The sequence below is a fragment of the Malurus melanocephalus genome, unplaced genomic scaffold, assembly GCF_030028575.1.
Source record: "Malurus melanocephalus ecotype Western Australia unplaced genomic scaffold, MMel_1.1 scaffold_839, whole genome shotgun sequence".
In the NCBI taxonomy this organism is placed as follows: Eukaryota; Metazoa; Chordata; class Aves; order Passeriformes; family Maluridae; genus Malurus; species Malurus melanocephalus.
Genome location: NW_026624071.1, coordinates 156,992 through 179,932, shown reverse-complemented (window position 1 = coordinate 179,932; position 22,941 = coordinate 156,992). Strand labels below are relative to the sequence as shown.

The following is a 22,941-nucleotide window of genomic DNA, read 5'->3' as shown; positions in this document are numbered from 1 at the left end:
ACATCATTTCCATCCTGGTGCCCCAGTTTTGACACGGATTCCCTGCTTTGATCGCAGCATATACTCTGGACTCATCCTGGGCTGCCCAATGGTGGGCCCAGCCTGCTCAGGCTTGCAGCTGAGCACTGTACCAGCTTCAGGTCCAGCCCCATCGCACACTGTGACTTGGTCAACTCTCAGGCTCTAACTTTGGTTGCAAGTCCTGCTTGGGTACTAATTCAGCTTCTACTTGGACTGTGCCTTTGTTTTCAGCTTCTCTGGCAGGGACTCAGTGCCTCTGTGCCTGTGCCTAGARCAGAGGCAGACAAGGTGATGCYGTGCTGYGGCRTTACATGTGRTGCAGGGAGCAGACAGAGGTGCGAAAAGTTGCCATTCTCCTGCTGTGCACATAGTGACAGACAGTGTCTCACCAGATTTCTGAAGTTTTACTGAGGTGGAGAGACCCATGCCCGCATCCAGCCTCTAGGGCCTGAAGGGACAGCCCTTTCCCACAAGGATGCTGAGCTGCCAGGGGGAAAAAAGGCAAGCCCGGTTAGCACTGATTGGTCCTGCAGGCAATGGAAGGTGCTCCTGGGTTTCTGTCTGGGCTTTTCACCTCATCAAGACCTCTGGGCACTTGCTGGGCACTGCGTTGCTTGGGTCACTTGTGGGCTGCCTCAGGGCCTGCTCTTGTTGCTGCAGCCAAATCATCTGTTTTCCCTGGCCCTGGCACCTGCTTCCCTGCTCCTTCTCTACCACTGAAGGCACTACTGATGCTGCTCCACCTTAAGGGATACTGCTGCCACATGAGAGTGCCAAGTGTGCTGGTCTGAGCACCAGGAGACCCTGTGCTGCCCCCAGGTGCCCCTTCCTTGCCCCAGCTTGCCAGCACAGTGTGGGCACACTGCCTCCCCGAAGAGTGGTGGCCCCTAGCTTCCAGCCATGCAGACTCATGCTGACCGTCACGAACACTTAGTATCATGGCAAGAGCTATGGAATATAATTTATAAGTGAGACAAAGAATGAAAGTCAACTTTAGCCTAGCTAAAACTGCAGCATAGCTGGGTACCTCCTGGGCACCCAGTGGACTTACATTCATTCCTGGGAGGCGCAGGAAACTCCCCACATGGTCTCTGCACTTAGGAGGCAATGCCCTGATTCCATATGAGGCCAGTTTGAGACAAGGTCACCAGTACAACCAAGCATATGACTTGCTGAAGTCAAAAAGCTCTCGTCTTGAAAATTCCAAAGTCTTGAAGATTTCCCCTCTTGCTTTGTATAAATCGATGTAGGTAACTGTGTGCTTTGTAACTGACATGCTGGGTAGAGGTTGTGGCTGTCCCAGAAACTCCTCAAGCTTCTCCGTGCTGTAAAATTGACCAGAGGAGACACTTGCCAAGAGTCACTATGAACTGTTCCTGCAGCTACAGAAATGATCACACACAGAACAGCCAACTCCAAGTCAAACAGCTTTTGTACTTCGCATTAGTAGAGATGGATCACATGAACACTGGAATGGTCACAGGCCAGCTGAACAAGGGGAAGGGCAAGAAGAAGTGTAATGAACAAGTTCTAACATGTCTAAGGGATAAAACTCATCCTAGGACACCAAGGTGCCCCCTGTGCAATCCCTCCCATGTGTAAAGAAGAGATGGATCCTGTAAGTTGCAATGACAAGGTTCTCACATGTGGCCCCAGATTGAGAGTGACCTTGCAGTATTTACTGGGGCACACTCTGGGTTTTGCAGGGTACATGGGTAACACTGCCCCCAAAAGTGGAAAACCAGAACAAATGCCAGCATCAGAAGAATGTGAGCATGGGAACAGTAAGGAAAAGCACACTAAAACAGAAAAACAAAATAGCATCTATTAAGTCCAGTCCTACAAGAGTGCTTAGCAGTTTAAGAATTCACAGAAATATTTTTTTAATATTTATCAGAAACATGGCACTTTACATCTTCAGGTCACTGAATATACAATGATTATTCCTCACAACATCCCTGTGAGGTAGGCATTAGATTGCAGTTACTATTTCACATGTGGACAGAGGCAGAGGAGTATGTAATCAATCCTGCACAATTAAGTTAATGAAGTTCAACTCAAACACGGAGAGGCCCTCAGTGATTTGAATGGAAACAGGACAGTGGGGCAGTGCTGATACTTCATCAGCTATATTCTTTCACTCCAGTAATTTGCAGTGCTCGGGGTCCAACTCTGTTGCCTCCCCATATCCCCCTTCAAAAAAAAACCCACTTTTGTTAAGCAACTTAAGCATGCACAGTTGCTACCAAGTGAGATTTGTAGTAGAAATAGGAAAAACACACTTCAGTTTAGCTGACATTTGAATAAGACTGAGAGAAGTTTGCCTGCCCAGTCAAATAGAACAGTTTCAACTTTAGTCCTTTATGACATCTGAGACAGCATTTCAGCCTTCAGGTACGAATAAGTGTTTGCTTGACTTAAGAAACCTAGGGGTAAAAAAGTTTGGTAGACTGTGATCACTGTCTCAGAAATCATGCTTGTTTTAGTCAAATTGTTCTAACTGAAGTCTGATGGATTTCTGAAGCAGGATGAACTTTGGGGATTAACTCCAACTTTTCATGTGTTTAAAAAGCCCCTTAATATAGCAATTTCTCCAACAAACTTCTCTTTCAATTTTATTTTTTGTCTCAAAAATGAAATAGACCAGGTTTGTAAACTTTAACACAATAAACAAATCCTAGCGTTTAATATACAATTATTGATTAATTTCATTTAATGACTTTCTACTGCAAATCAACTTCAGGAAACAAAGTATACTTGACAGTGTGGCTACTGTGATTAATTCACCTTCCTAGAGCTTTCAGTTGAGATTTCTGAAGAGATGCACTGTCCAAGAATGATTCATAGTCTCAACCTGTAAACCACTGCAGCCTGCCTGAAGCCAAGGAAGCCACTGTAATTAATTCCTGCTGAATAGCTGATCTATTAATTCCTTCATGTGCAGTATCAGTGACAATGGTCTGCTCCAAGTTGAGAGATGATCACGATTGAAGAGGCTTGGGTCCACATACTCTAAAAACCTAAACATGTTGCCCTTCCCAACAGAGAAATCTTCATTCTCATTTAATGGAGGGCTCGGTCTAGTGGAACAATGGCTGTGCACTATAATGGAAGAAGAATAAAGTAGTGGCTTTTGGCAGAAATCACCTTCATTTTGAGGAGGAGGGTATGAGGAAAAAAGAGGGAAGAGTAACTGTTAACATTATTACCAAGGGACATGTTAACTTCTAATCTGAGATTCACTTTTGCTTCTGTAAATTGAAATTTTGTCAAAACCTCTCCCTCAGGTAACTTTAACCTTTAGATCCACTCTCCAATTGTAGTCTCCAGATAAGGGGGGAAAAGGAAAAAAAAAGCCCAGAAGTGCACTTTGCATATCCTGCCTCACAAAGGGTTAAAGTGCTAAGTTTGATATATCCAAAAATTAGGCATCTCTCCTACTCCTTTATTTTTTTAAATGAAACTTTATCTTTGGTTTCTTGTATCTTCTCTGTAATTTTATCCTTTGTTTCCTCCATCTTCTCTGTAATTTTATCTTTTGTTTCCTCCATCTTCTCCGTAATTTTATCCTTTGTTTCCTCCATCCTGTCTTGTATATATTCCTTTACTGGTGGTGGTGTGGACATGTAGCCATGCTTACGCAGATATTTAACAGTGATGGATGTTCCTCCCAAAGTCACAGTGTATCTGGCAGGAGTTGCAATCTTAAAGAAACCAGAGAACACACCACATAAATAAAACGAGACAATAACATCCACCAAAAGGTATTTTTTTATGTTCAAAATTTATTTTGAACAGTGTTAGATTCTAAAGATATCTTCAATTTATAAACCAGTTTACAGTGCATCTCCTAGAAATGCATACCTTTTACTGAAAGTATCATTTTGTCAGAGTCAGCAAGGGCATTAGACTTCCCTTAAAAAAACTAAACAACACACAAACCCTCCCTGTGCAGCTTGTAGGACAAGCATTCGGCATCACAACAGAAAGCATGTGAATACTGAGTTTCTTCCAACACTCCAGATCTCCCAGCTATAACAATATATTTAATTTATTGGTCTCTTTTAGGCACAGGAAAAATCGGAAAGAGTGGTACTTTCATATTTTGTTGGGGAAAATAACCTCTTTGAATAACAGGCAAGAGGCACATCACATTTGTAAACAAAACAAATGAGTGGCACGCACAGCCAACACTCGTTCTTGTTTGTGCATGGTCTGACATGTTTCAAGTTTCCAAAACACAGACTTTGCACATATAAAGCAATAAAAGGAAAGCCAAACCTGAGTGTAAGTAATTTATTCAAATGGACAGTGAAAATACTTGAGAGTGATGGACAACTAAGGTAGAAAGACAAAAAATCATCTAGGATTAAAATAACTGTAGTTTTATCTGGAATTCAATGAAGTGTTTAGACTTTACCCCTTTGTCCCTGATAATTACGTCAGGGATACAGAAGAATAACTTAATAACTTAATTGTCATTAAATCTCAGAGGGCTGCAATAGTTCTGGAGTAAAGAAGCTATTTTAGAAATGCAGGCAGACTCCCTGAAAGAACACAGAACACATATCAACTTGCATGGGACCATTTTTACTACAAAAATGAATGCTCAAGTAACTGTCAAAGAAAGTTAACTAATTCTTTCTGCTGTAAACAAGTAAACCCTGTTTAGTACACCAGGGAAGATTTAGTGCTTATTTACAAACTATAATTATACTTACTTTATACAATGCATATGCAGTTAGTGCATTTCCACTCTGGGAATTTTTCAGGATGTCTACTACACTGTCTGGTAAGCCAATCACCTCTAGGAATGGAACAACATTCACCCCACTATAAAAGAGAAAAACACTGGTAACTTCAATTGGAATTTGAAACCTGAACATGCATATAGAGTACTATTTTTATTCTTTAACTCTTATACACAAACGTTGTAATTTGACAACAACATGTTTTTTTTTTAGCTAAGCAATATACTTACAGCATTTATTTTTCTGGCCACAGGAAAATTAATGTTCTTTTCAGCATTTCAAAAGGTGATCCATTTATATTATCCCTGTTGTGTTGAACAGCTTCTAACTTACCTGTGTCCTAGTTTATGTTAGAAGGTAAGTAGATGTAATGGTGGTGAGACAGCTACTCAGGCTCCAGCTGTGCACATTCCATTTCTGTTTTGCCTAACATTACCTTTTTCCATTTTAAAATTTCAGACAATGTTATCCATTCACTTCTAAATATATCAAACAATGGGATGTAGCAAAAGGAAGCAACATGTTATATGGACAAGACTTCAGGGGCTTTATGCTCAGTTGTTCTACCTTGTCAATATAAAGTATCAAGAAGGGTGGAGAGAGCTCCTGTCACAATTTCTTTCTATTTGAAATCCAGGAAAGCACAAATGGAGAAAAGMAAGCTCATCTTTATATTACAGAAGAAAGCAACACACAGTTATAAAGACCTAAGCTTCCAATATTTACAGACGTTGAATTGTTAGTATCATTATTCATTTCTATCTAATATTTTAAGCATTTTTCTGAGCATGCAATCACTTTAGCATCAGGACCAGTAACAGACAGTAATTTACCAACAGTTACTAGAACYTGCAGTCTGAAGGCCCATTCCCAGAGTAGGAAATGGAGACCTAGTAAGATCTGAAAGACAGCACTAACTGTGCCATTTCAGAAACCACCACTGTTTAGTCTCATATGAGCAGTCATTCTGAAAGTTAYTTTTCCACTTCAACAGGGTGCTGCTCCTGTGGCATAACAAACTGAAGCTTTGTTATAATTAGTTTCTGGTTGAATATTYCAGTTGTTTTCATCTGCCAAATACCTGCTTTAGTAGCAGGCTTTAGAGTTTCAAGAAAAGTAATCCTCACTCAATCTGAAATGTCTGRATTTAAGCATCAACCTGAATTCATCCAAAGCAAAATATTTTTATARCTCAAGACCTTTATTCCTCTGACATGAGCTAAATTTAGAATGACATTTGGATCTATAGCTCCCAGAAAGGGCAATTATGCCAGCTGGTTAGAGTAACTAAAACAAACACTTGTGCAGTAAGGCATTCTGATGTCAGTCTCATCCTTGCCACCACAAACCGCTGTTGTTTCATGCTTTCTATTATTAAATATACAACACCAGCAGTCCAGAGATAAACATTTGCTCATATTTATCAAACTATYTGCAGATAAATAAAACCCTTTCATCTGAACTAGCAAACTAGCAGCTCATAATTGATGTAGTTTTTTTCTAACAAATGCCATTTTCCAGAGCAGCATCTACCACATGCTATGACTAAAAGAAACTAAAATTAGAATACTTAGTTTATCTCTTTTTTTTAACCACACAAATATTTAATTTCCAACTGAAAAGTATGACCTACAGTAGCAATTTTTTCAGTGGATGGCAGGAAAGACAGGAAACAGAAACAAAAAAGGAAGGGATACACATGGGTTGTGAACAGCTAAGTGAGGTAAATCCATGAAATGAAAATTCAGTTATGAGGGAGGACTGGGGATGAAGCAGGGAGGAAGTAGTAAAATGCCTTGAAGTCCAAAAGCAAAAAAAGAAAAGATCTATAAAGATCTCACCTAACCRTTCATAATCAGGATTCCAAATCCCCGTCTTTACGTTTTAAGAGGTTCCTAATAATTTCAATGCTGTTTACATCCATGCATCCTTTTGGGGAGATGAGCGTTCCTTTAAATGTTAGCAATATACCTGATACACAGCAATAGCTGCATGGTAACAGWATGTACTGACACTCTCATGAATCCTATACACTTTCAAAATTAATCTTATGCTTTAGTTAAAAATGTAGCCAYATTTCTCTTTTACACATAAAGGCACTTTTCAACATGCAGTAACAATTTATATGTCCTTTCGCTTGTGAAAGTCAGCTTCAATTCAACCACAGTACTGGGCACTGCAACAAAATACCAACTTACTTCATGGCTGCATAGTAAAAGGATCCAAACCATACAGTGGAAGTCACAAGGTGCACTGGAATCATGACTTTTCCATATTGCTTAAAAGTTTTCTTGAATCTCTGAACGAGACTAATTGATGTGTCTTGTAATGGATCAGGTTCTRAAGAATCCGAATCTGCAGGGCTCTGCTTGGGTGCATCAGTGGCCGAAGGCAAAGGACTTCTCTCTCCTGGTACTTTGTGAGAAGAGTCTGCTGGCTGTGATGAAAAAGCAGTTTTCTTTGAGGCAAAGTGAGCTGCCCCTGCATGAAGACATCGTTTAGGAGGGTCCAGTGCCAGAATCACTTTGCATCCCACATTAGACAACACAGACTGTCCTTTTAAGCACTGAAAGGCACCAGTGCGAGGGAAGAACCAACATGTCCCGTGTGCCAGCTGAGATGCAGAATGTAACAGACTCCGCTGCATTTTGAAGTGTGGATGAAGTTTCTATAGAGAAGAAACAAGAATAAACAAACTGCATTTCAATTATGTGATTTCTACTTGCTCCAGATTTTAAATGACTTTCTATTCTATTTTTAAAAGGTTTTCCTTATCTTTCTTTGCCGAAATTGTTACCTTCTAGAATTAAGGAAATAATTTTACATCTAATTTCGCCAGCATTCTTAATTAAAATAGCCACTTCACTTAACATACTCTGCTCCTCATTACTAAAATGATCACTCTAAAAACATTCTTAGGAGTTTAGTAATAACTACTGCTTTTATCTATATATCCTGGCACAGCTATTGAAAAGCTACCCTTAAACTTCACTAACAGTATCAACTGATAGCTTGAGTAATACTTTGAGCCTACACAAATGCAGCATAAATTCACCCAAGTGCAATTAAACTTAATTTTTGGTGTCAATGCATTCTTAGTTTTGGTAAAATTTATCATGTTCCTTACTATTTTGAGTAAAAGTTTATACAGTTAAAAAAAAAAACAATAGAAATAATTATTGATAATCAACCAATAGCCTAAATAGTAAGAAAACTAACTGTAACAGCCTGCCAGAAGGCAGGAAGGGGGAAAGTACTGTTGAATGTCATGCATTAAAATGAGCAAAACTRAACTAAGTTTTCCAAATATTGCAATGCAATGAATACTTAAAGACTGKGGACAACCCAGTTAACTTTGATTTTGAATACTTACCAGTTACTACTGAAAGTCTGAAATAACTATTCAGAGCTTCCCCATAAAGAAGAAARGAATTTTGTTTGGCAYGCATAGACATCAAGAAATRATTTTCCCCCAAAAAGYATGCTTTGAAATTGTGAATGAAATATTCTCTCCTTKCCTTTATTCAAYGACTGCAAGTAATAGAACATTCCWTCCCTCCAARAAGAAAAGGTGATGCTAATTAATGYAACAAATGCCATTTAAGTTAGTTACAAGTATTGTATATTCCTAATGCTTTTCCATTTTTAATTGTCAAACAATTCTTTATCCAAACTAGAAATCATTCAAATTTACTCAAAACTTCGTATCTGTTTTCCTTTCATGTGTAGCCTTAGATATATTTCAGTCAGGTGCTTTAGTAGGGAATTTATCTAGGCTGCAGAAAATTATCAATACTGCCTAACATAGGCAAAAGCTAAAAGGAAAAAAGTGAAACCATACATACCCTTTATTACTTTCTAGGTATGGTAAGGTTTGTATCTTCAAAAATCTGCAACTCTTCCACTGGTTCCCCACCTTTCAAATATACCTCTTGAACACATTGATGACTGCTGAAGTGAAAAAATGGGACACTTAGAGAAATAGCAACAACAACAAACTAATCCTATGAAGCTTTTTGGTCAGCTTGAAACCTTGTTTACTGAAGAAGTTATTGGCATAAATTCCCCTTTGAATACTGACATGCTAATTGGAGATTTTTTCTGTGTAATTTTAGAAGTTCCTCAACAGTGAATTACTGTTCTCTTCCAAGAGAGGAAAATCTCATAATCCAAATGCATCCACTGGAACATTCCTTCCTGTATATTTTCTAGGTGTTGTGCTTGAATTAATGGCAATTACWAGAATGACAATGTTTGATGTGGAGAGAAGAGGAATGGTTTCAAACTCCCTGGGAACTTCTACATTGTTTGTKAAGCACAGACACACACTTTTGTTGAACAGCTACTAACAGGAGGTACTGCATCAACAGGAAAAAAGGGAACTTGTGTCTCTATATAAGGAAGCAGTTACTCTGTCCTGTTGAGTTATGAGCTTTGTGGGAGTCAAGAAGTGCTGCTGCTGCTCATGGAGCAGCTAATCAGCTACAGGTACKGGCTCTCCATGGCTCAGATTTCTGTAAGACTTCACTGGAAGCAGCAATTGCTTGTGGTGTCTCTAAGTTTTACAAGCAGGAGAGATTCTTGCTGACTTCTGAAATCCAAATGCAATTGCTTCTCAAAACAAGAAACAGTGAAAGCACTCAGCAAAACTCAAGTGTTCAGATGGCACTCTGTCACGTGCCAACTACTTAACTGATTTATAGAAATTGTAACAACAAACTTGGAACATGACACCTGCATTCCTTGCCTATTGCCACTTACAGTTCTTTCCTGAGGGATAACAATCTCCACAGAAAACTGTTTTCCCCTCTCATTAATTGTGCACAACAYTGAGCATCTGCCCTATGCAAATTTTCTCAATATCCAGCCAGCAGACTCAGCAAAAGGCATCCGTCTATGGGAATCTGGGAGCTCTTGAGTCAGACTTCTACTGTTCACCAGTATCCTATTGAAAAATACCTGTTCCAAACTAGCTTTGCAAACTGTCACCATTCAGCATGGGGGAAACCATGCCAATGCGATTTTGAGTCACTAATGTTATTAAAAGGACACTGCATTYCAGCAGCCTTGCAAGGAGATCATTCTTTGGTACAGGACTAAGAAGCTGAATAAGCATTTCTGTGTTTTTCCATTCCGTGTAGTGGAAATACAGCAGCACTTCTCAGAGCACCATTTAYTGGTTTTACATTCCAGCACTGTCCAAACACCTCTGACCCACTGCAGTAGCTGCAGAGCACTGGGATAGGAAATGACTCCATTCTCCTGAGTGTGGGTCACCATTGTGTCCAATGCTCATGGGGCAGCACATAACACTGCTGTGATCAGTAAATGAGTTTCAAGGCCTTTGCTCACCAAGTTACGTGCACTGTGCAAGACTTAAAAATAGAACGTCACCAATGGTTTCAAAGGAGAGAAAGTTCTGGGGCTATTACAAGACTTGTTGTGCCACTTTTTGTTCCTTTATCCTCAGAAAGACTTGAAAGTCATTAATTAAAGGCCTTTTTCTCCATGATGCATGACCTGGCAGGTCAAAARGAATGTTCTCTAACCATCTACAGTAGATCCTGAAAAAGTTCTGCACTTTGTAAGCAAATAGCATAGTTCTAGCTAATATTCTACACAACCGCTTACTTTTTGTTTCACCRCTTTAAAAATGTGGAGCAGCACAAGTTTGATATATAAGGAAAGGCTACGACATAGAAGTGCTTATGTCTGAGAAAATAAAATAAAAAAGTATTTTGAAACAAGGTTAAAATTTTCCTGATGACCTTATTGTGTTTCACAGGYACTCATGTACAGCATGTACTCATGCTTTGCTTATCTAAATGAACAAAGGAGAGACCTTTTGAAGCTACATTGAGGATAACACTGTTATCCAGAAGCACTAGGATGAGGGAAGTATTATAATGGTTATAGCATGATGTAAGAAAGGCACATGAATAAAGTAACAGATCAATACAGCATTTACTTTGTAAATTCATTTATATTTATATATTTATATATTTACATATACTTTWTAAATTCATTTTAAAGAAACAAATACTTTTAAAGGGGTGATGGGTGAAGCTGCTCAGTTGTAGCACTTTAATTACTTGGCTCAACACTGCAAACAAATCTTTAATGGGACAGATAAAATACATGATAATTATGGCTGAGATCCAAGTAAATATGAACCCCTCGACAAGAGATGAATACAGAGAAATTTGTCCTTTAACAATTTGTGAAATTCCTAGTACCTGTGCACTCAACAGGCAGCAGGAAGTGCGTCAACTTACGGATTTGAGACACTATTTTCTTTTCTAGGCATAATACCTCTCAAAGAAATTACTCGAGTTCTACAAGCTATCCAATTGGCCCTGTAACTTTAGGTTGTTAAAGATTCTAAGGAAGTCAGGACAGTAACCTGAATGTTCCCCACAAYTGCACTTAGTGACTTTCAAAAGTTGCTTCTTCTTTTTTAATGTGTTTAATTTAACACCACTGCATCATGCTGCAAAGGTACRGGAAAGGACAGAAGGTAGAAGGTCCACATACCAAGGAATGGGAAACCAGTTGTCTCTAGGGTGGGGGCAGGGGAAAAGGTGTTTTAAAGTATCTTAGATTTCTATATTAGTTCCGTCTTAAAAATGACACAGAAAAAAAGAAAGTTTAAGACAAATCTAGCTGTTCTCTGCTCCAAGAATCTCATGTGATCAGTGACTGAACAGATACTAGTTACACAAACCATGAAATGCTATACRAACACTTGTGATAAGGTCTCCTCTTCAGCACTGTCACATCCCAGCTATTTAGTAGTATCTCCAGCTGACTGTAAATGGAACTGCAGAGATCTTGGCTGTTCAGGACAAACTCCTGGTTGGGATTCTTGGACATTCTTAGTTACTGAAGGCACTCTGTCTCATGGTGAGCTGTTAACAAGGCCTCTGACATAGCGGGAGTGCTCCAAAGGCCTCTTAAGTATAGATCAGTTTCTCTAACAGTGCTGGAGGTTTTGTTTAGGAAACTTCTGTACTTGTGTTATAATTCAGATCAGCTTTGGCATAAATCTGCAGGAACATCCTGGCTCTTGCATTTACTCTGCTTTCCAGGGATAATAGGGAAGTAGATACTAGACTTGCTTTTTGTTCCTGAGGACAACAAAAGTTCAGGAWTTTTTAATGTCACAGAGTTGGTCTATGTGACTACCATAAAGTCACTGGCTTTGGGTGTGTGCTAACATTCTATGCCAAAAAAACCCAGGAGATCTTTGGAAAACACAGAAGTAACAAGTCTGGCCAATATAGGTACAGCAAAAGCTGCTGTAGGTATTTGCTGTTGGAAAGAGAACATGCCAACGATGCTGTCTGATGAAACTTACACCAGGATAATTTGTATAAAAATGGTTACCATGTTATAATTAGTGTTTTTTGAGTTACCAGAGAAATTAAAATATGAGGGGGGGAGATATAAGATGGCAAAAACTTCTGTCTTAAGATAAGGCAAAAACTTTAATGTTAAGTTCTTTCGTAAAAGAGGTCAGAAAGCATCCGAGGGAACYGAGGGTATAACATATGTAGAGAGCACTGATTTATTTTCTCAGTTATATCAGAAACACTCTGGACACAATATGTAAATATGGATGACTTTAAAGCATTTTCACTGTTTAAAAAAGAACATTAATTATACCACAGGAGAGTTCCCAATGAAAATCCATGAGCTTTTTCCACTCCCAAGGCACCTTTCTATGAAAATATAGAATTAATTTACATTCTTGTCATATTTAGTGTAAAATCAAGAAAACTTTGASGCTTCTGTGTGGCAGACAGAGAAGAATTTTGAAAGGAAACAAACCAAGTTTTCAGAAATCCTTTTCAACTCATCTTTCGACTGCATAAAAAGCAAATATGGAGATTGCATSCAAGCAGCTCAGTTTAATGAATAATCCCACCATGTTGCTTGCATTTTTACTAAATATAATAAAAAACCACCGAAGCTTGTTTTCAGATATAATTGTTCTTTTAAAGAACTCATTGACAGTGTATTAAAAAAAATAAGGATTTTGCCAAGCTTATAAATCAAAACAAGAAAACTGCAACTGAACTGAAAACATATATGGGTTGCCTAAAACTCKGGGAACATATTTTGAAATCATTGTAACACTAGTGCAATACATGCAAAGCATTGTTTTTCTTAAATTCAATGTAAAATAAAAACGTAAACCTCTTGTAACTGCAAAGGGTTGGCACAGCATGGAGTCACTAACCAGAGATGGGAAAATGACAGTTCATAGGTACTTTTTATGCTTTGAGTACAAGTGAACATTCAGAATTTGTATTTCAACCTCTACTACTTTTGCAGTGTCACTCATAATGTCTCTTATTCATTCTGAACTAAGAAACTTGCTTATAATTTGAAGTTTGGGCATCATTAGCTATGTAGTTTTGTCTACCATTCAGAACTGTCTAAAAATATAATACCACATTTCACGTTAAAGAGAATAATGCAAAGTAAACCATGGTGGAATTTATTTAAAACTTGGTAAAATCATGTTAAAACAAGTGAAAGATGAAACCCTTGCAGACAAATGATCTTAAAACATAAGCCCCACCCACCTCTATACTATCTTCACTTAGTAAATGCTACGCTGTAATTTTTTAAATTGATCATATTATTACAATTCAATGCTGGTAAGTGARGATAAGCCAACAACTTTGTTACTTTTATTTTATCTAAACTACTCTTGTTCTTGCTAAAACACCCTGAGCAAAATCAAGAAAGTAAAATACACTTTCACAGGGTTTTTACACACCAAGCAATCTTCACTACTACAATCTTCTGATACTCAAATATTAAAAAGGACAACAAGAAGTAGCTTTAGGAAGAATAAAAGACCTTGTAGACATGTATAAAGTCTGAACACTGGATTCAGAAGACAAATAAAGCAGGAGAAYGTAATGCAATGCCTGTGTGTTGAATTATACATCTGGAATGTTAAACAGGAGCCTTAAGAGCTGATCTGCACAGAGTCAATATGCCCATGGTAACTCTGTTTTCCTCTGTAATGGATCTTAAGATTGCATGTAGYTGTGCATTATATAAAAATATGAATGTTCTCTCTCAAATGCTTCTAAAAGAAAGGTTCACTATCAGTTGTAGTGCTTTCTGCTCTTCRGAACTGTTTTTAATAACTGGTACTATTCGTCAACACTGTTCCTTCTTTCACAAGTTTCGTTCTGCCCTCTACCGAATTTTTATGTAAGTACAACTCATCCTAGTACTACAAAAGGTCTCTTGATTCCTTCCAACAAGTGTTGCTGGAACATCTTCTGTGGTGGTTCCAGAGCCTCTCAGATTATAGGTTTTAAAAATGCTATACAGTTTGATTTTCTTTGTCTATTTGTCACTCTATAGACACATCTGTAATAAGGTAGGGAAGTTATCCCTATTAGACTTTAACCAAGCTTAAAAATAGGCATATATATATTAAAAAGGATCAAAAAAGCGTTATGTTAATTCACAGCAKGGACTATATTCATCTCCTTCTTCACACTACCTTCTACCTTAGGCTAATGATCAAAATGACATCYTATTCTCTTTCTATTCCATGTAGTTAATAACTTTCTGAATCCTAACAGCTTCCTTTGTCCTTTTATCTCCCAAGGTATCACTAGTTCATTCCTCCCAAAACACTTGTGTTTTTCTTTCAGAGGGTTTTTAATCACAGGGCCCTTGACATGCAGGTGTGGGGTTGTGGGGGTATGTGTGTAGTGGTGTGGTTTCCAAAGCAGTGGAAAGTTTCCACTGAATAACTAAAAGGGGCTGGGACGGGAGGCCATAAGCAAGCCTCAGATCTGCAGTTTCCTAGATATGGGTCTGAATTCCCGCAGAAAAAAAGACTATCCACAACTGAACTGATGAGGGGTTAGATGCTAAAATACACAGATCAGCTTTCTACACTTCACCAAAACATTGTTTGAGAATCTAATAGGATCTTCCCTCTCAATAGCACACTGAATTTTATTTGACAAATTCCTCACCCCTTTCAGCTTTGACCTCAAGACCGGGCATCTYGAGAGTTCTGACTCTATACTTTAACACATGCTAAAATGCATGAGAAACATGATTATTAGGTCTATGTTTAGAGTTCAGATATTTCTAGTACTGTAAAGTTCAGAGCTGCAGTGCACATCTCTTTTCACAAACACAGCCATGAATAATAGTCAAARGGTTGCTGCCAAAAACTGAACTCTTGCTTGAGACTTCCTGCTACTCACAACTTGGATTCTAGTAGCCAAGCTCATTTTTAATTAATAATTTTTCTGGTCACTCGGCACTTCCCTGATATAGACAATTTGAATGATAATAATTAAACAGCTTCTGAATTATAGTATTTATTCAGGAAAAATGTAATGAAACAGTTTAAGGCACACTGCAAATACAGTGACTTTTACCAAAATGAATGGTGCTAACCCAAATAAAGGTCAGCCTTTTTGCCCAGATTTACTGGGTTTGCACAGCAAGGTCCTGGTGGAGGGTGGGCTACAGGGGTGGTTTCTTTGAGAAGCTGCCAGAAGCTTCCCCCAATATTTAACAGAGCCAATGCCAACTGGCTCCAAGAAAGACTCACCACTGGCCAACATCGAGCCCATAATGGCAGTAATGCCTCCGGAATAACATGGTAAAGAAGGAAAAAAAGCTGTTGCACAGATGTAATTGGGGCCAGGGAAGAGAGGAGTGAGAATATGTGAGAGGAACAGCCCTTCAGACACCAAGGTGAGTGAAGGAGGGGCAGGAGCTGCTTCAGGTACCAGGGCTGAGGTAACCCAGATTTTAAAATGGGGTGCTGACCATGGTGAGGCAGCTGTGCCCCTGCAGCCCAGAGGTCCACGGAGGAACAGAGATCCACCTGCAGCCTGTGGAGGACCTCAGACTGGAGCAGGAGGGKGCTGGAGAGAGGATTGTGGGAAGCCCAGACTAGAGAAGGTCCTGTACAGACCTTGGGCCAGAGGAGTCCATGCTGGAGCAGGCTGTTCCTGAAGGACTGCACTCAGTGGAAAAGGTCCCACACTGGAGCAGCTCATGAAGAACTGCAGCTCATGGGAATGATTCATGTTGCAGAAGTTTGTGGAAGACTGTCTCCCATGGGAGGGACCCCATGCTGCAGCAGGAGAAGGAGCTCTCCCCCTGTGGAGGAAGCAGCGGCAGAGACAATGTGTGATGAACTGACTGTAACCCCTATTCCGTGTCCACTGAGGGGAAAAGTAGGTAAAGAACTGAGAGCAAAGTTAAGCCTGGTAAGGAGGGAGAAGTGTGAGGAAGATGTTTTTAAGATTTGTTTTRCCACTCATTTTTGTACACTTATTTGATTGGTAACTAATTCAATTAATTTCCCCACACTGAGTCTGTTTTGCCCATGATGGCAATCAGTGACATCTCTCCCTGCCCTTACCTCAACTCAGGAGCCTTTCATTGGATTTTCTCTCCCCTGACCAGCAGTGGAGGGGAAGRACAGAGCACTTTTGGTGGGCACCTGACATCCAGCCAAACTACCACAACCAAACCACAGAGTAAGAGCTTATGTATTCAAATACTTTATCTTGACTAATTATAAAAGGCATTTGTTAGGAATATGCTTAAACTTGGATCACAGAATCAGCTTTGTAGAGCCTTCTGCCTCACCTTTCACAGCGACTATCAAACCTGCTTCCTTTCTAGCCTTGCTTGATAAATGCCATTTTTGCCACCTTGGATCTTTACAGGTCTTCTCTCATTGTCTGTTTCTTCTCTCCATAACCCAACAGCAATCAACAGTGCCGTCTGTAATAATAAGTGCACATTATATTATGTAATAATTTTATAAAACCCTCAAAACAAAAACCTTGAAGTCCCAAGTCTTTTACTCATCAAGTCCACCCAAAATGCTTGTAAGATGTCAAAAAAAAACATTCTCAAGGAAGAACTCTGAAGCCTTACAATCAGAAACAAAGCAGGAATAAAAGTAAACCAGCGTGAAACTGAAAAAAACATCCCAGCTTCCAYAAGAACAGAATTCAAAGTGGAAGCACTGGGTTCAAGATTTTTTTCTTTTATTCTCTCACCACATTTATTTCACATTTTCAAACACTGAAAAGCTGTCATTTTTCCCAGCAAAAAATACAGAACGTTCATCTTTCAGCAGAATTACTGTTGGCAGACATTCACTTTCAGTATAAATCTTTTCTAAATATTCAAAGTAAGTGTTGAATTCTCTGTTGTGAATTCAAATTTCTCCATATGGGGAAATATGTGCAGTATCAATCAGACTATCTTGAAAAATTATGTGTGAAGAGGCTGATCATAACATTTACAGAACGCACACACACACACTCAAAACCACACTCTTCATCTAATTTTCAGTAAATGCTATTCCCAACATCTCTRCAAATGAATGAGAAAAGCTCTTATGAAAGAAATATTATTTTTATTAAGGTCTTGAGACCTGAGTGTCTAAACCTTCTTGCCCACTATTCAATTTACTGCCTCACACAGCTTCTTTTGCATGATGTCTTTTGCAGACGACATGCGAACAACAAAATCAAAGCATCTACAAGTGTCTTAAAGTGCAGTGGATTCAGAGCTGTGTCTTTACACCGGAAGGTGCTCTGATGAGACTTCAGTATTAGGATCTTAATAACATCACAGTCTGAAGCAGCAGATTTACAACACTGCTGTATTGAGACTTGAAAGGAATCCTGTGACTGCAACACTGCAACCTTTGGAAGCACATGGCATTTTGCCAGATGTCACCAACAAGTCCCAAGGCTTATGGTTCAACAAAGAAACAGCCCTCATCAGAAAGTACTATCCTAKGGCCTGAGACAGCAGGCAGCAAAAGATGCCATCTAATTTTAACATCAGCAAAGACAGTTTTTAATCCACAAAATACCAAGAGTGAATAGTTAACTGCCTGGCACATGCTGGGGGTAAGCACCACCACTGCACTTAAAAGGTAAGTGCTGTCATGTTTTACTTAAATCTTTCATCAGCCACTTTTGGAAGAGACTCACTGAACTCTCATGAAGCCACTCATGTGTTTTTATTTACAACCAACAAAATTCATCCCTTGGAAAAAATGTTGCTGATTTCTGTAATTTGTTCATGAGCACCTGCATTAACCACCATTTCCTTCAACCATCCCCCTTCTCAAGGATAAACCAGGCAAGTTCTAAAGAGCTTGCAGCAGGGGATCATCTGCTGCAATATTCTACAAAGCCATGAAACACAGCCACAACTTCTTTTGTTTACACAAAAACTGTTACACAGGGTCAAGGTCGGTTCCTCTGATGAGATAAAACAGTAGATCCAGAGAATCAAAATTTATAGCCCAACTAAGTGTCACTTCAATGTTCTGAAATGCCCAGAGTTTTACCATTCCAATGAATTTGTTTAGAAAAGGCAGTGTCATGTCTGGAAAAATAACAAAATATGTGGCTTGTTAGAAGAGGATGAGGGGAAAACTGAGGGATGGAAGGCACTGGGCTACAAAGGATTGGAAATTTAGAGGAAGCACAAAGTTCCAACCAGAGTGTAYCCTGTTGTATAACCTCAATGTCTAAAAGAAGATGTGGTTTCTGTCCTTAACAGACTAAATGTCCTACATTTTGGTGGCACACCACTCTGGCCTGCCAGCAACTATTTAAATCATAATTTTCTGGAYAGCTTGATATGATACATTCTTGACTTAATATGGACAAAATGTGTTGGACTTAACATACCTGTACTAGTACCTTCAATACTCAACTAAATTTAGGAAAGTAGACTCACAATAGATCAAAAGGATTTTTTAACCGAATAATAACATTTTACTCTTACTGGAATTTTATGATTGCAGCAGGGACATGAAGAATAATCTATTTTTTAGAAGTGTCATGATTCAAGACTTAAAAATTAAGTAAAAGTTCTGTAACTTGAGCAGCTCTTTTGTTGTTGTTGCTGTCATACCACATAATCCATTCATCTCAAGGCAAAACATCTACTAGGGGTACATAATAGYCTTTAAGTATCTCTGACCCCGAGTTTGATCCTTGATCTAAAGTGATGGAAACTAGGCAGTTACCTATCAGAACATTAAGGTAAAATCCTTATGAACTATTCTGATGACACCCAGCTGACCAGGAAGATTTCAATCAGGTTTTGAGCCCAGATCTTGGTCCCTTCAGTGATTTTATTCCATTCCTAATAYCGAAATATTAATGATGATGAATTTCCTTCAGCATCTAATTTTCAATATGTTCATCTTCAACTATCTGGATTTAACACCAAGAAGAACTATGTTGGATTGTTTTTCCAATCTGCAGGACTAAACTGTCTACAAGGAATTTGCTGGATTCAACTAGCAGTTTTAAGTTTTTAAAAATCAGTGTTGTTCCTGCTCTTGTTGTTGAATTTCTCATGCCCTTGTCTTCAAGACCAGACAAAACTCCCTTCAGAGCCAGAAATGTGCCAGCATGCAAACTGAGGTCTCTCCCCCCTATCTGAGATTAGGAGACAGCAACAACTCTGTCTTGCAAAAACAGACTTCAGTTTCTAAGTGATACCTATGAGGAGATACATAGAGCTGGGTCAGTTTACCTGGACAAAAGATCAGCTACAGCAGGAGAATTACATGGAATCTTCTAAAAGCCAAAGCAGACCAAACCTTTTCTTATAGCTGCTATAGCCTGTGAAGCAGACCTGTAGTCACACTAGACAAATCTTCAACTTCTTATATTCCTTACATRCTACTTAACAGTCTGAATTTACCTATTCAGTTTTTGCCATGTGCAAGCCACCTGATATCCACCTACCCAAATCATCAAATGATTCTTTTTTTCATTCCCTGATCGAAGAGCCTCTTAGGCAGTAAGTGCAATTCAGCAATGCTGCCACAGAGGTCAGTCATACCCTTTCTACTTCAAACACCCCCTAAACAGAAAAGGAGATAAACACCTGCTGTTACCCCCACAGGAGATGGATGATAGGGACATACTATCCTACGTGCATGCAATTCCCACACTGAAGCAGCTGCAAGTCATATAAGCACAGACAGCAAAACACGTTCCAAATGTGGAACTCACTCCCTATCTCTTCCCAAAGCAGCAAAACTTTGGCAAATTGTGTTACTTGTAACAGCAATGAAATCTTGGGATTAACYAAACTGAGGAACACTTTCAGTTTAACAACTGGCTTTGGTAAGGAATTCTAGTGCACTTCATGTACTACTGTCCAAAAGTAATGTTTTCTCTTTTGGAACAGTTTGTAGAGGGCATTTCAGAAATGGACATTTGTGAGGCTGAACTATAGTTTGTAATAAATGACACAGAGCCATGTTTCACTTAACATCCTTAACAAAAATTATCACGACTTCTCTGACTCCCTTGATATACTTAAYTAACTTAACTAGCAGATTACTAATGTGAAACATAGACAGTAAAACATTTGTACAGCCACTTCAAGCATTTTTAAAAGTGATGAAAAAGACATAGGCAGGTCTTGGGAGAGACCCCCCCTCTAAGGGGCATAAGCCATCCGCGGTCCTTCAGTGGTAACACAGAACCATGGAACATGCTGACTTGGAAGGGATCCATCAGGATCATGGAGTCCAACCCCTGGTCCTGCACAGGACACCCCAAGAATTGCACCTTGTGATTGAGAGTATTGCCAAACGCTTCTTGAACTCTATCAGCCTTGGGGCTATGACCASTTCCCTRRGGAGYCTGTTCCAGTACCCAACCACCCTCTGGGTGAAGAACCTTTTCCTAACATTCAGCCTAAACTTCCTTGGACGCAGCTTCATGCCGCTCCCTTGGGTCTTGTCACTGTGCACCAGAGAGCCGGGATCGGCGCTGCCCTTCGTGAGGAAGTCACAGCCTGAGATCCCATCCTCAAATCCCTTCCTCTCCATGGAGATGCTGCAGCAACAGCCCACCACGGAACACCCAGGCCCATCCACTTCATCGTCCTACCAAGAAACAAATCTCCCACCCCACTTTCTTGTGCCGCGGCCGACATCCTTCAACGTCGGACGAGACGAACTCGGCAAAGGGAAAGCAGCCGGGAGGAAGGTGCGGGCAGCCCAATTCCCCACAGACCGGGGCTGCGGGGGATCCGGCCCAATCCCACCGCTCGCTCCCCACCCGCTCCCGGCCCCGCTCCCGCCCCCGCCGCGCGGGTACCTCGTGCCTGGCCCGCACCGCTCCTTAGGGGCCCTGCGCGCCCCGGGCACCCGCCGATGTCACCAACGGCCGCTCCGGTCACACCCGCTCCGGTCACACCCGCCCCGCTGCCCCCGGCCCGCCCCGCGCAACGTGCGGCGGAGCCCGTCCCCACCATCACCTTCAGGCCCGGCCGTGCCCTCCAACTGCGCAGGCGCGAGCCCCGCCCCCTTCCCGCACRGCACCCTGGGACCGGTAGTCCTTTTCCCCAGCGCGGAGTTCGCCGCTTTTCACAGAACCAAGCGACCTTTGAGACCACCCAGTCCAACCATCCGTCCTGCACTACCTCTGTGACTCCTAAACCAAATCACCCAGCGCCAGATCCAGACGTCTCTTAAAYACCTCCAGGGAGACTGAATCCACCACCTCCCTGGGTGGATTCAGCCTGACCATCTCACCACCTCYCTGGAAAACCTATTCCAACGCCTGACCATCCTAACAGGTAAAAAGTTTTTCTAGTATCTAATCTGACTCTCCCCCGTCTCAGGGTAAGGCTATTTCCTCCGGTCCTCTCACTGCGGGCACGGTAGGAGACTGGTCCCAGCTCACTACAGCCTCCTGTCAGGCAGTTGCAGAGAGCGATGAGGTCCCCCCGAGCCTCCTCTCCTGCAGGCTAAACAATCCCCATTCCCTCAGCCATCCCTCACAACATTTGTTTCCCTCACAAGTCACCGCGCGCGTTTCCCGCTGCCTCCCTTTCCTTTGGGTCCCTCCCCAGGATGTGACGGCCGCCGGTGGCGGTTCGTCAGTTCCGCAAACAGGGATGGCGGAGCGCTGAGCCGGGTGAGTGCCGGGCCGGGGCACTGCTGGGTTCTCCTCTCTCCGTCCGGGCGGCGGCGGAGGGGCCCGGAGTCCTCGGCCTCGTCGGACGGGGGAACGCAGAGAAGCCACGGGCACCGCCGCCCCGTTAACGGGAGAGAAGGCGCTGAGGCCTCCCGGCCGCGGCAAGGGGCGAGGGAGGGAAGGAGGGAAGGAGGGGGAGGGCGCGTCCTGAGGRCGGCGGGCCCGTTCCCCCCTCGCTCCAGGCATTTTGCACTTCCCGGCTGAAGGAGCTGCTGCTCCCTCTGGGCACTTGGTTGCCATCGGTAGTTGCGAGAGTCGGATCGTTTCACAGTTYAGGCCTTCAAAAAATAGCAGGGTGAAGATAAGGAAGAGTGTGGTAAGTTGTTCTTTGAGGCCATTTGTTTTGAGGAAAGCTTCTCTGGTGTCTCTGTGTAGTGGCCCACTTAGTGGATGTGTTCTGGCTCTTACTGGGAGGTGAGCCTGATACGGTGGACTTGGATATGATTTTTGAATGGTTTTTTTGTTGGTTTTTTTTTTTTTTGGCTGATTTAGGCCATTGTTTCAGAAAAGGAGTTGCCAAATTGCTCTCTCATGTGTCTTATTAAAAAGTAGGTGCCTTGCTTYCCAATGGTGATGTAAAGAAGGCTGGGATGTGCTGGAGACCAAGTGAGCTTTGTGCAGTGGTTTGCAGTCCTGCAGGCTGTGTGGAGATTTGTGGAGAAGTGGAAATGCAAGTGCAGCTGGATATTCCACATATTAGTTAAGCTTGGAGCATAGTGGATATTCTTGGCAAACTGGAAAKCCACAGCTGAAAAGAAAATTTGCTCATAAAAACTCATCTTGATCTTTTATTTGAAAACATCCATTTCAAAGCATATCAGTTTAAATTATGAATTTACTAACTTGAGAGAACCTCTGTTTCTAAACATAAAGTGATTTGTACGTTTTCTCTTATGGGGAGGAAAAGAGGGAGATTACAGTCTAAAAAACAATAAATGTGTGGCAGTTGAATCAATAAAGATATGTAGGGACAAATCTAAAATGAAAAATGATAACTATCTTAATTCGGTCTTATTTAATGAGTAATTTCAAGTTCCATAGATTTTATTGTGCTGTCTTTATTATATAACTGGTTAAACTTGGAATCTGTATGTTTAGGGTGAAAYGCTAGTGTT

At 40.8% G+C, this 22,941-nt stretch overlaps 1 protein-coding gene across 8 annotated transcripts; it reads right to left on the bottom strand.

Annotated features, from left to right (window-relative positions):
* Positions 1-1,824: 1,824 nt before the first annotated feature.
* Positions 1,825-21,127, bottom strand: LOC130585170 (protein FAM210A). 8 transcript variants are annotated; one of them, XM_057385545.1, is made up of 7 exons: positions 20,945-21,073; positions 16,431-16,568; positions 15,748-15,935; positions 8,618-8,723; positions 6,971-7,440; positions 4,743-4,854; positions 1,825-3,725 (listed from the first exon to the last, which is right to left on the bottom strand). In XM_057385545.1, the coding sequence occupies exons 5-7, from the start codon at positions 7,417-7,419 to the stop codon at positions 3,459-3,461; spliced, it is 828 nt and encodes a 275-aa protein (XP_057241528.1). In that variant the 5' UTR covers positions 7,420-7,440; positions 8,618-8,723; positions 15,748-15,935; positions 16,431-16,568; positions 20,945-21,073; the 3' UTR covers positions 1,825-3,458. The 8 variants fall into 8 exon arrangements, with proteins under 8 accessions (XP_057241528.1, XP_057241527.1, XP_057241529.1 ...); XM_057385544.1 differs by lacking the exon at positions 15,748-15,935; XM_057385546.1 differs by lacking the exon at positions 15,748-15,935 and having other exon boundaries at positions 8,618-8,720.
* Between the last annotated feature and the right edge of the window lie 1,814 nt (positions 21,128-22,941).